A 13,919-nucleotide genomic window follows, 5' to 3' on the forward strand; every position below is an offset into this window, starting at 1 on the left:
TGTCTCTATGGAAGCCAGTGCCTGCGAAGCTGCTCTGGATCCAACCGCATGACTGAAGGCCAACATATGGGCAGGAGAAGATGGACCCGGCGACATACTGGACTCCAAATGGGTCTTGGTAGAGGCCTGCAATGGTTCCTCAGCTGGCGTCAGGGGCTATGAAGGGACCTCACTGAGTTCAGCAACTGTAATGGGTGGAAGGCTAGCTGACTTTGGACCAGAGTTGTCAGAGGGCCTAACTTTTTGAGGCCTATCCTTTACCTTATCTTTCTTTTTTCTAGGCAGTTCAACAGCCGGCTGACTGACCGGTGCCATTTTGTGGTGAGAAATAGTCTCGCTGATGTGACTAGCTACAATTTCAGCTCCTAATAGTTCTAGCATCAAACAGAGCACAGAACTGACATCCAGGGATGTGGTGGTTTGGGCCTAGGCAGGTGATGCACAGGGTATGGAAGTCTCAGTGTGGGATCTGTTTTCCCCATATGAGACAATTATTGACTTTCTCTGACATCGGATAAAAGCAAGAAAAGGTTCCCCAACAGGGTACTTAGCTTTAGACAGTTACTCCCTCACTCTGGCAAAGGCTGACTGATGCACTCATGAACTGCTTCTGCTTCAGGCTCCACGGCAAGAAAGACTGATGTAATAGTGTTGGTTGCCTCATTTTATAGCCCTGACTACCTGACATCAGCCTCAACCACCAGTTAGCTGACACAGGAGGGAGATCCTTTACTCTGGTATTCGGACCGGCCGAGGGCTACCCAGCAGGGATAACCCACAAGTGATGACTGCAACAGTGAAACACAAAGAACATAGGGCAAATCTCCCACTTGGACAAGGAGAAAACCTTGGAGCACCAACTTATTCCTTCTGTTGATATGAACCCTGGCTCCAAACAAAGCACAGGACTCACATTCTACACTTAAGTGGTCTGCCCCTAAGCAATATATATGTACGTTGTGAGGCTCTTGTGCCCTCAGGCACTACACATTTTGAGCCAGAGGCCTTGTTGGACATCCTAGACAAAAAAGAAAAAGGACAACACAAAACAGAACTACAAGTAACATACTCTATAAAAAAAAAAAAGGTACTGAGCACAACAGTCAAAGATTTGAACCACAAATGTCAGCCTTGGAGAAAATACATATTTAACTAAATAAATAATTTTAGTAGAATGAATTCACTTTTCTTTTAAATAGAAGATAGGGAAGAAAGGGCGGGAAGGATGCTCCTGAAAGACTTGGATAAAAAAATTACAAAATACCTAGGTTGTTGTGTCTTTCGGCTTTTCCCGGTTAGGGGTCACCACAGCGGAACTCCGGTCCGCTAATGACTGGCAGTTGATTTTTATGTGCTGAGTTGCCAGCCCTAATGCACAACCTTCAACAAAGGTACAAAATACTTAGGTAAAAGAAAAAATAGCAGACAGCCCTGAGGACAGTATTCACAGCAAAAAAAAAATGCTAATAATAGGTAAATATCTACTTATCTAGCTATGAGCATTGAGCCATCACGGATCACATATTGCCATGACAGGCAGCAAGTGAAATCTGGGACACAGTAGGGACAAGAGGGAATTATGGGAAGGGAAGAAGTCTGAGTCCTGGATCCAAGAGCTGGAAAAAAACAAAGGTGCCAAGATTGGATCTAATAACCCATCCACTGAGTCAGATGGAAAAGACAACAGTGGATCATAGACAGAGCCGCCATTAGGTTCATAGGTTGGTACTGAGCTATCTGCACGAAGGCATACATTAGCCCAGCCACGGTGAGCGGTATTCACCGCCCCTTTAATAGTTCCCTAGACCCTTGTACTAGCAGCTAGTACCCTTGGCCCCTATCTAGTAGTGCTGTTGGTGTGATCCTCGGTGTGAACTTTCTGTTACCCATCCACTCATTAAGGTTCCTCTTGAAGAGTGATAGTGAGGGGCTCTGTCTTATGTAGATCTGGACCCTGTTCCATAGTAAGAAAGCTCCTACAACAGAAAGCTCCTGCTCTCACTTATTATACATGACACTTCTTCAGAATATGTATTTCCAACTTTTGCCTTACACATACACATTGTTTGGCAGGTTAATCTTTTATACAGTCGTTTCTTCTCATCCACATCTGCACCTATGTCACATTTTTTCAAGACTTTTTACTTTACTGAAAACAATCCGACAACAAATTAGATACATTTTTAGAACCCCCATCCCCTATTAGAACAAAGAGACAAAACCATGTACGTTTTTAACAAATGAAGTTTAACCCTCCAAATAAGAGCAATTGCACGAAATGTAAAATTAAGGTTACCAATGCTAAAGAGCATGTTGCAGCTTGTATTCCCTACACTGACTGCTGTCTGTCCTCCTCTTATCTCGCTTTCAATCCCATATGTGAAAAACAACTTGCATCCTTTCAAAAACATTAGCCCTACATAAAAGTGCACTGGCTACCTTTAAATAAAACTAAATTATATATTGTTCTATTAAATGCATTAAAGTATTAAGGCAGCTGTGGGGGCTACTACTTCTCATTCACTTCTCCCAACTTTAAACTTTACTTTTCACTGAACTGCTTGCCATTGTACCATTAAATACTGCATTTCTTTCAGCATAGAGTGCTCAGAACTCTCAAGATTAATTGCTTGCACCTACAGACAACTCGCCTCCAAGTAAAAGTAGTCAGCAATAAGAAAATAAAACAGCTAGCATCTTTGCATGTTTGAAAGAATCTTTGTAAATTTCAGTCAAAACACAACGTACAGACTTCCTCCTGGCCAACTATCTTCAGCTGCAGATATCATGTTTCCCACTGAGAGCATTTGTGAATGGGAGAAAAAACTAGCTAGTAACTACGCAGATTCAAGAACTTTAGCACCTTCATGCTTTATCATTTTTTATTTTTCAAGCCTATTTGCTGAAAACAAAACTGTCCACACTCGGGCAAAAGGCATCAACTCAGACATCCACCCTTGTAAAAACAAGGGAAATTATCTTAATTCTACATATTATATTATCAGTATACTTTACACCTCATCTCAGCAGCACAAGACCACAGTATATTAACTTATATTTGCTCTTGTCCAGACTTGCTTATCTTGTTAGAGTGTACAGCTTACATATAACTAAGAAAAAGTACTTGCTTACATTAATATCTTTAACATACACAGCAGTTACTAAAAAGACTCCCATCCTCACATTTAATATATCTATGACTGGGCACTATACAAAGCTGCTTTACAATTTAACATGTAATTTACGTCATGAAATGTTTTACACAAAAATTAAGAACAAAAAATTGTTTTACTTAGAGTTTTCCTTTTAGTGTCCTCCTTAAACATTAAGCCCATAAGGTATGGTGCATGCTTTGTAGTCCATAACAAAGTCAACAAAATTCTAGTCTTTTTCAGTCACTTTTTCTTGCAAAGCCATATTTCACAAATGTGATTGATGCCTTACAGTTTCTCATGTACTCACAAAATGTCAGCGTTGCTGGTGGTCTTCCTGATCATTTCCAAACTCTGGTTCAAGTCCAAGCTACTCCTGATTCTCCTTGTCAGCTCCTGTGCTTTTTTTTCATCCCTCAAGCAAAAACTTTCCTTTGCAACACTGGAAAAGGTTTCACTAGCAAAGTGTCTATATGAGCTTTGGTGTTAGAAAAATGGGAAGCAGAGTCCCCTTCTGCTTTGCTGACTCATTCTTTGTTGGATAAACACTTTTATTTCATCCTCAGACTACTCTGCGTCAATACAAAACAGAAATTCTCTCAGAGGTTTGCAAACCCACATTCAGCAGTGGATTATCGGTAACAGTCAGTAAGTCATTAAAGCGTTCAAAGAAGCATTTGTTAAGGTACTTGCTGCCATTCTTATTAGGATTAAAATGTAATTCCAGTTGTAAAGTTTCCATGCTTCCATCAGCCATGTAAAGTTGGAAATAAATAAAAATATGCACACAAAACAGAAATTCTCTCCAACTAATAAACAGCCAGTGTACAAATTATGTAGTATCAAATGAAAAGAAGAAACACCAGCTGTATCACAGCAAGTAGTTTATTGAGGTATGGAGCACTTCAGAAATTAAAATCTGACTTTTTGGAGAGAGGCTATGATGGTCAGATGATTGATAGCTATATAAATGAAGCATGGAAGACTAGGGGTGACCACTGCAAACCATATTTCAGAGAGAGTTGTCTCGAACTCTACTAATGATGCAGAAGCCAGTTATGCAAGTTTGCCTAGTAATGTAGCAGATAAACTAAGGATGCCTTTGACCTTTGCCAGTAATATTAATACTGTTTGCAAGGTCATTAACAGGAACTGGGGTATTCACTCTACTGTAGAAGGTCTAAAGGATGTAATTGAAGCCAAACCGAGAACACTGAAGAGCCATCTATGCTTTAGGTCTGATGCACCTAATATCTGGTGCAAGTCTGATAGGATAGGTACGTGTGCTTGCAGACGTTGTACAGCCTGTGCACATGTTCATACAGGCAGGAGTTTTACACATCCACACATGGGCTTTAGTGTTAACAGTGCCCATTATGCTAATTGTAAAACATCAAATGTGTATTTTGCATATTGTGTTACATGTTTCTTTTTCTACATTGGTAAAACCAATAGGTGTCTTAAGGACAGAATACTGGAACACTACAGAGACATTAGAAATTGTCATGCATAATAAAACTGAAGGATCTAATCATACATTTAAATTTTTGGTTTTAGAAATTTTATTCGATAACAGAAGAGGGAGGGATTTGTTGAATGATACCGAGGCTGCTGAACAGAAATGGATAATGTTATTCAGTGCTGATAAACCCCCTGGCCTGAATAACAAGGTGTCCTTGAAACCATTTCTAAAAGCTCGGCCATTAAAACACTGATTAAGCCATCAGTTGTTATTTTACGTCCATTTGTAAAATGTTTAAGTTAATGTATATAATATGACTATGCTTTTATGAGTATAGCTTAGGGGCGTTTGACGTCCCTATACATATAAGTATATACACATAGGAAGCAGTTTTACTGTATTTATTTTGGTTGATCTTAATAGATATGTAGGTTCTAAGGATTTTTGCGACTACATCATTATTATATGTTGATTGTTTCAAATTTGATGTATTTTTATATGCAGAGTTTTGCACATTTTTCATAAACAATATTGTGATGAATCTGTGGGTTATTTTATTACAATTGATTTTATTAATATGCTAGCTTAAGAAAACAATGCTATTGTCTTTTTAAAAAGTTAATTGTATTTAACTGATCCCACTATTAAACTGTGTAAGGTTTATTCACTTGTTGTCTGATGAAGGGGTTGGTTCCCTGAAAGCACTTACTACCTCAATAAACTACGCTGGCGTGGTACAGCTGGTGTTTCTTCTTTTCATTTGATACTCTGCGTCAATGTCTTCGACTACCCAGGGAAAAAAAATATCCTAAAGAGAGCTGGATACAATAGTGACTCTCACTTTTGCCCCTTGACATTCCCTGATTGCTGGGATAAATGTGCTTCTGTTCTGCCTTTTGTAGAGCAAAATATTATTCTCGACACTTTGTTGTCTCCAACATTTAATACTTCTTGCTGCCACAATGTTGTCAGGATCAATTTTTTTCTGCTGATATGATTGCATTTTTACTAATACCGGTCTTGGCTGCTTTCTGATAGCGAGGCTTAGAGCACAGTCACAATGTGCCCTCTCAATTAAGAAATCTTGTTGTGGAACACCAGTCAGTTGCTTACTTCTACTTTCATACAGTAATACAGTCTTGTTCTGCTCCTTCCAGTTTCTCTAGCACAGCAGAAATTCTCAGGTTTTCTCTGCTGGAGCTGTCTTCTAACTCTACTATTTTTTGAAACCGCTCTTCTTGAGAAGCCTCATCCTCAGCCAGCCTTTTCTTCATTACAGCTTTTGATTTTTGCAGTTTTATCAGCTCATCTGAAAATCTAGTTAAAGCTTCTATTTTTGAGCTTTTGTTATTTGAGTTGATATATGTCTACACAGTTTCATTTATTTTAAATACCTCTGAGTGGACTTGATTTATTTTCCCTTGAAATTACTGGAAGCCATCTCATGTACCAAAAGATGAAACCTGAATTGTTTTTTGCTGAACAGCTGTGTGATTCCCCCCATCAGTTTTTTCTTCTCTTGTTCTGGTTGATTTTATCTCAGATTCTCCAATTTTTTTCCTGACATCCAGAAAGTGTAATTAACGGTCAGCGACTGAATTTTACTCCATTCCCTTGGCTGTGGTTTCACTAAATAGTAGGTAGGGACAGTGGAACTCTTATTCATCCATTCATGCATGCCACTAATTACATGACAAGGCATTTGGCTACCTTAAGAGAGTCATAATTACTCCCGCCATTTACTCGCGCTTCACTGAATTTCTTCACTTTGACATTCAGAGCACTGGGCAGAAATCACATCACCTTTTAACAGTTTATTCTCCTACAATGGAAGATCTCAGATCGATCTGTTGATCAGTGTTGCAGCTGTCTTGGATGATTTAAGACATCACTTGAAAGAAATAACAAAGATGTGTTAGATTAGCACTTCTTCTGAAGAGAGATGGCAGCTCGTACATAGAAATCTGTGACTGTTCTTCAAAGGTGATCCAATATTCCAGGTACAGGGGGGGCAGGCACTGAATGCTTCCAAGATGCAAAATATACATCCCTCATAAACAGATGGGCAGTACAAGAGTGTGCATATTTCAGGCTTAAGTAGACAATGTGACATTCATTTGGGGAAGATCAGTGGTTGGTCATTCGAAAGCAAATATCACTCTGAAGGCCTCTCCAAAGTTGGAATTATTAAGGCCTAGACATCTGAACTGTAATCTTATGCTTCATGGCAGGTATATGCTTTTAAGTGATGCTCCTCCTATTGTTAATCTCTCGATGCTACAGTAAAGTCCCTCTTATCCAGCCTCTCTTTAACCAGCCATCAAATTTCTGCCGTAGTCCTAACAAAAGACAGCTGAGAAAAACAACACTTCTGCCCACTCTGGGTTAAAAACTGACAGACATTTGAGTTTTAGACTTCATATTCATTAGAAAAATGCATACTAACACAAATCTTGTTATTCTAGCTGATTTATAACTGATAAATGTTATTTTGTATGCTTTTTCTGATTAACCTGCTATTTGTTTATCCAGCCTAAGGTCCGGCCCCAGTGAGACTAGATAAGAGAGAGTTTACTGTATCTCTGCTGCATAGTAAACAGAGAGATGGGCCTTAAACTATAACTGTTGGTAGCAGCAAGTAGAGCAGTCAAAGTGGTGGTACTATCAACAGCTGGAAATAATGTGTAAAAAAACAGAGTAAAACAAGCAAAACCAGTGAAGTACCTGCTTAAGACCTTAGTGACCATTTATACTTCATAAGCCTGAAAGGTTCTAATCTCTTACTTTTGAATTTGATCTCTGATTCTTCTTTGGGATGCTCAAAAGGATAGAATCAGGACAGTATAAGTAGAAGAGAGCAATAACCAAAGGGAGCCACGATTCTTTGGAAAATGGGCATTGAAAAATTTGTCAGGCTGGTGCAACTGGAATAAGAAGATTCATATGTGCAGACCCTTCTGTTGAAGCCTTACTGAAGCAACATCAGTGAAACAATGACCGTTTACAGCAAAATTACCAAAACAGTAAAACAGGGTTTCTCACAGACTGCGAGGAGCTATGCAGCAGCACCAGCACAGCAGACCACAGCCCACTAGCCAAGTGTGAGAGGAAAACAATTCACCACATAATTAATAAATACTTTGGGTCTAGAATGTCACCCAGAGGCTAAATCTGCATGACAATTATAGCTACAAGTTTAAAAAACAAACATGGTTACCTAAACAGATATCAAATACTTACAGAATCACTCTCAGACATCCACTTCTACCACAGTATCAGCTTATGTCAGTTTTACCTGGTCTATTATTTTTCAATTCAAAAACTAAGTATAAGAGTCTCTTCTGAGGCATTTTCTTTTCTGTGCCAACAACAATGATTTTCTGCCAGAAAACTATTAACTGTATATGTTTCATATTCTGATGATATATATATATATATATATATATATATATATATATATATATATATATATGTTGAAATGAAAGAAACTGTTGTACTGATATTTTAATGAAGCTTTTATACATGTACCTTTACTGAATCAATGAATAAACGAGCAAAAAATATTTAGATGGATTAACAGAGAAATGTCATAAAGCAGGTGCAGACAGATGACCTCAGACAAAAATAAGTCTGTGTACTTACTTCGATCGAGGCGTCATTTTGGTGGGTGACAAAGGGCCTTCAGAAGGTTTGTAAGGACTCCTCATTGGTGAAATGTATATATTGTTCCCACCAGGGACACGCATAGGAGAACTTGGGAACTTGTAAGGACTTTGAGGTATGTGGGGGATTGGTGACAGTGTTGGTGGCTGAAAAACAACAAAACAATGTAAGTTACATGATATGGAGAAACAACAACCCCTGCACTTCATAAATATTGTGCTTTTTTGTTTCAGTACACATTCAAATGAAATAAATACTTTGTCACATCACAACAAAAGTTCCTCATTTCATAACATGTAACAGAAAACTTTAATGCAATGTAAACTTGCAAGTTGTGAAAGATAACTGCTTCCAGACAAAATGTGTCTCACAGCTATCGATGACATTTACAGCTATCATCCTTGCCACAAAATGAAGTTTTAAAGATGAGAAACTGAGAAATAAATACAGTAATTTGGTGAGCTGTCTCTTGTGAGCTAACTCTGGGCTTGCTTCTCATGTAAGAATACCTGTGACAATTGAGAAAAAATAACTGCCAGTATTGTATTAAAACCATCAGGTAATATAAAATATTTATACAGAGTACACCTTTCTAATTATTCCCAAATCTACAAAAGAATCAAAGAGACCACTGCATTTAAAAGGCTATGTCTGGTAAGATTGAGGTGTAAACAACATGGTAAAATGTGACCCTGTTTCACTTCAACTTCCTGCATTACATAATATATAGAGGATCCATGTGGTACAATTAAGGCACTGAGCCTGCCCCAAGACAGTCCAACCCACCCCTAACAGAATTAAACTCCTTTACTCTCTGCTTGATGTTGAGGGTCCCAGTAGTGAAGGCTGACCCTTCTAAGACCATCTACATCAACAATGACAAAATCAGTGCTGTGCTCAGCTCCAAAAAGCTAAACCCTGACAGAGGTCACAGGAACCATTAATGTCAACAGCATCACTGTTTTGGCCATTGACATAGATGGCAAAATCAACACCAAGGGAGCTGATATTGAAGGTTATGGTTCTAAAACAAAACTGCAGTTGACATCAACAAATTTATCAAGGCTGATACTGAAACCTAGTGGCTTGATTCCAGGTTCCTTGACACCAGTTCAAAATGAGAACTGGTGAGGAAAACTGTGAAGATTTTAGCAGAAATACTAGGAATCCATGAGTGGGAAGAAGCAGCAAAGTTTCTTTGCTGGCTCTCAAACCTGCCTTTATCAACTTTTCATACTCAGTTTCAGGTACAGAACTAGAACAGCATTTGAAACATGCAGATAACAATGGCCTTGAGTCCGTAATTTTACTCACTTCAGAATCAAATAAGTTACATCTTCAGTTCTAACCAATATAAGAGGGTGAACGAAGTGAAGTCACCTTTTTTTTTCCCATTCTAGATTTCTTAGCTCAAGAACCTAGACAAGATTCTTTAACCTTACCTGCCTTGTGTTTCTTCCTTTTACGTTTAGTAGATTCATTTTGAACAGCAATATGATCAGTTCTTCAGGATGAGAAAGGTGACACAGATGCAGCATTTTAGGCTGTAGATCCATCAAGAGTGAGCTCTGAGTCTCGTCTACTGTAGCCAGTCGTTAGTTTGCAAGTTATTTATAGGTTCATAGGTTGGTACTAGGCTATCGGCCCTAGGGCCTATACAAGCCTAGCCATAACATTTCCCTGGCCATTTCTTCCCAGAATATTTACTTCCCTGGTCCCCTGTCTAGCAGGGCGACTGACGTAATCCCCGGGGTGAATTTCTTATCTCCCATCCAGTCATCAAGGTACCTTTTGAAGAGGGTCAAAGATGCGCTCAGCTTGACATGTATGGGCAGTCTATTCCAGAGTATGGGGAGTCTCTGGGTCAGGAACCTATCCCTCCAGCATGTTTTGTTTATTGTGAAGACCAGGTTTAGACCCCTGGAGCGTGTGGCTCGGAGGGATTGGGATTTCTTTAAGTGTATCATGTCCAACAGCACTGGGTTTGACAAGGCCTTGTATGTTAAGCAGAGATCGTCTCTGAGTAGGCGATATGCGACAGAGTCTAGATGGAGTTTTTTTAGACGGTCAGCATAGGGCATCTGCTTTAGGCCTGTGATTCTTTTAGTGAGGTATTTCTGTGGCCTTTCCAGTTGTTGCAGGTGTCTTGTGAGGTACATAACAAATGGGGCATTGTACTCTACAATGGGTCTAATGAGGGATGAGTACATACCATGCTAATCCAGCATAATCACAGCTAGAACCCAAAGTGACATCAGCACCTCCTGCCCAGCCATCAATATTAACGCTGTAAATATGTCTTTGTATATGCAGTCTTCCACATTTGGAAGCAAACTTTAAAACTACATATTTTTAAATGTGGCAAAACAAGCTTTTGTTTTCACACAAAAAAGATTAAAAAAAGCTTGTTTTCCACATTTAAACATGACCTTTAAGCAAGTAGTAAAGGGTGAAAATATAACATAAATGTTAACAGAAAATAAAAGCTCTTACACAGATGGCTTGTATTTGTCTTTAAATAATGAGAAGAAATAAAAAAATGCACTAATTGAACGTATGGTTAAATTGAACGCAGAAATTAATCTAGACAAAGGTCAAACTTCCATGTTATAGAAAGTAAAAATTATACAGAAGACAAAAAGTAGAGCAATAGCACTAAGGTTGAGAGGTCATCATAAAAAAAAATGAGGGAAGCCAAAATAAATGCATGCATGCATAAATAAATAAATAAGAGCATCAAGGGAAGCCAAGTGGATTACAAACTGCAGTGACACACACACATAAGCACCCCTCTCTCTCTCTCTCTCTCTCTCTATATATATATATATATATATATATGGGTCTATATCGTATTATCGAAAACACGGTTCATCGAATCGTGTTTTCGATAATGCACTTTAGCGAAAGTGCATATTGTCCAATATACACTTTCGCTAGAGTAACAAAGATCCACAAATAAAACAAAAAAAAACACACTAAACAACATTATGCAGGGGGGCAAGCCCCCCTGTGCCCTCCACACCCCCCTACTTTATTATTCTTACTCCGAGATCGCAATACAGTGGAGGAAAGGGAATATTCCCTTAGCCCCACTATACCACGACCTCAGCAATAGTTTGCTTAGTTGTACATCAACATTGAACATTGATGTACAACTAACTTTACATGCAAACTACATGTTTTAGGTTTTTTTTTTTTTTCTTTAGTGAAAGTGCATATTCAACAATATGCACTTTCGCTAAACTGTGTTATCAGAAACACGATTCGATGAACCGTGTTTTCGATAATAAGACAGAGACCCATACAAATATATATATAGATATATATATATATATATATATATATAGATAGATAGATATAATATATATTATGCATCACATACACACACACACACACACACACACATATATATTTTCACACACACACACATATATATATATATATATATATATATATATATATATAGAAACCAAAACAATTAAGTCCAGCACTAACAAGGAAAATGAAAAACTCTTTATTCACAAATGTTACAATGTTCAGAAGGGAAAAATCCATCAGCAAACTGCAGTGTTTCCACTAACAGCACCTTCAGTGCATGATAAAAGTAAAACACCAAAAAATATGTATTTAAAGAGTAAATTCACACCCCATGTGACTCAAATTGATTAAACATTTAAAGATACAGTTGTCTATAAAAATAAGCAAACGACACATCTAACTGTAGTAGGTCTGCATTATATTCTCGAAAGCAGACAATATCGAAGCTGATATTGTCGACACGAGAATAGCGAAAGTGCACAAGATCGAACGTGTAAACGGAAATCTCCATAAGGGGACAGTTCTGTTTACTGCAATGTAGGGCGGTCTCGGAGTTGGTATATTTAAGTAGTGGGGGTGTGGGGGGCCCAACCCTTCTCATGGGAGGTGCAGGGGGCTTGCCCCCCTGTTTATACCCGTTAGGATACTTTTTTCTTTTTTTTTTTTGTTGTTGTTTTTATAAGTTTGATGTTTGAAGACATCGACCATATGGTATTCAATGTTTTCAACCGTCGATCTTATAATATAGACCCGTAGTACATACTATCAATGTTAATACTAAAATATTGCTGTTTTTTATATTAGTAACTATTTATGCTAACAACTGAATACAGAACTAAATCAATTTTTCCCAAACATAAGTGAAAAAAATTAATAAAAAATATATAAAATATATAAAAAATAATTAAGCCATCTGGAAACATACTATATAAATTCATTGAGTGCTGGGCTACATATTGTCCTTTCTCTAAAAATCCAACTTGCTTCTTTTTTATGAAGGATTTTTTGGCAACAAGATTTATCAACAGTTTTAGTGTGTGTGTGTGTGTGTTGTGTGTGTGTGTGTGTGTGTGTGTGTGTGTGTACACACACACATATATATATATATATATATATATATATATATATAAAACGTGTGCGCATTTTATAATATATGTATAAATACACACACAGAAAGGGAGATATTAAAACAGGAGTGGGACCAACAAGGAGCCTGGGGACACTCTGCTGGTCACCGATCCTGACTGCTTGGGTCTTATCTGTGAGCCAGCTCACAATCCAGTGAGTTATCATGGGATTTATGCCTAGTTCTAAGAGTCTGACAACACTTGAGTGGGAAATTGGTAAGTGGTATGCTCTATTTTCTCCTCATCTATAGCCATGATGACCCTTTCAAAGATGTCAACAGGTTAAATAGTCAAGACTGTTCCTCAGTGAAGCCAAACTGGAATGTGTCCAGTGTCTGTAGTTTGCCAATGTGTTTGTTGATCATTTTCATGATAATTCATTCCATGGCTTTGCATATAAGACCTGTCAGACTGATGAGTCTGTAGTTCCTGGGGTCAGCTGATGGTCCACCCTTATGAAGAAGGATGATCATTGTGGCCCTCCATTCACCTGGCACATAACCTGTTTTGAAGCAGTAGTTGAACAGTGCTTCAAGTAATGCTGTTAGGTCATGTTTTATGTTATTTAGGAGGCAACCAGTGATATTGTCAGGGCTCCCTGAAGCACTGTTTTTAGGTTTAGGGAGCACCTCTAGGACCTGCTCCCTATTGACAGCTGGGAGATATGCTAGAAGTGATTTCACAGGGGGCAGTGAAGGTTAAGTTAGAGCTAGACTTTTCAGTTAGTAGATTTGCTACGCTATCCTGGTCAGTGGAGGTTGTGGAATTTACCACAAGTTCTGCACACTGCTGAGTAATATCTTTATGGTTCCTGACGTAGCTTAAGGCGGCTTTGTGACCCCTCTTAACCAGGGCGGCTGTCTTGACCTTGTAATTGGTATTGCTGGACTTCATTTGACCTCTTAGTTTCCTCTTTAGATGAATCAGAGAGCTCTTGTCTCGAGTTGCTCTTTCTGATTTTGGCCATAACTTTTTTTCTTTTCTTATATAGCCTGTTAAGGTAAGGATTCCACCACTGTGGTTTATTTTTGGTGTTAGATCTGGGCTTACCTCTAGCAGCCTCAGTGCAGCCATTTACATATTTGTGTAGGGTTTTTTGCAAATTATGCACAGGTAGCTGTGTGTTCCAGGTTTGGGGGAGCACTGGATTTGGACAAATTGTCACTTAATAGGATGTAGTTTGCTTTAGAATAGTTC

The 13,919-nt window shown here is 38.4% G+C and overlaps 1 protein-coding gene across 2 annotated transcripts in view; it reads right to left on the reverse strand.

Annotated features, from left to right (window-relative positions):
• Positions 1–13,919, reverse strand: part of RB1 (RB transcriptional corepressor 1) — a 3,440,561-nt gene that overhangs the window by 149,345 nt on the left and 3,277,297 nt on the right. For both annotated transcript variants that reach the window (XM_044073175.1, XM_044073174.1), the window contains exon 23: positions 8,257–8,423. In XM_044073175.1, coding sequence (XP_043929110.1) covers positions 8,257–8,423 — 167 coding nt within the window. The remainder of the gene's footprint in view (positions 1–8,256; positions 8,424–13,919) is intronic.

This window comes from Protopterus annectens, chromosome 5.part1, assembly GCF_019279795.1.
Source record: "Protopterus annectens isolate FY-2018-M chromosome 5.part1, PAN1.0, whole genome shotgun sequence".
NCBI lineage: Eukaryota > Metazoa > Chordata > Ceratodontiformes > Protopteridae > Protopterus > Protopterus annectens.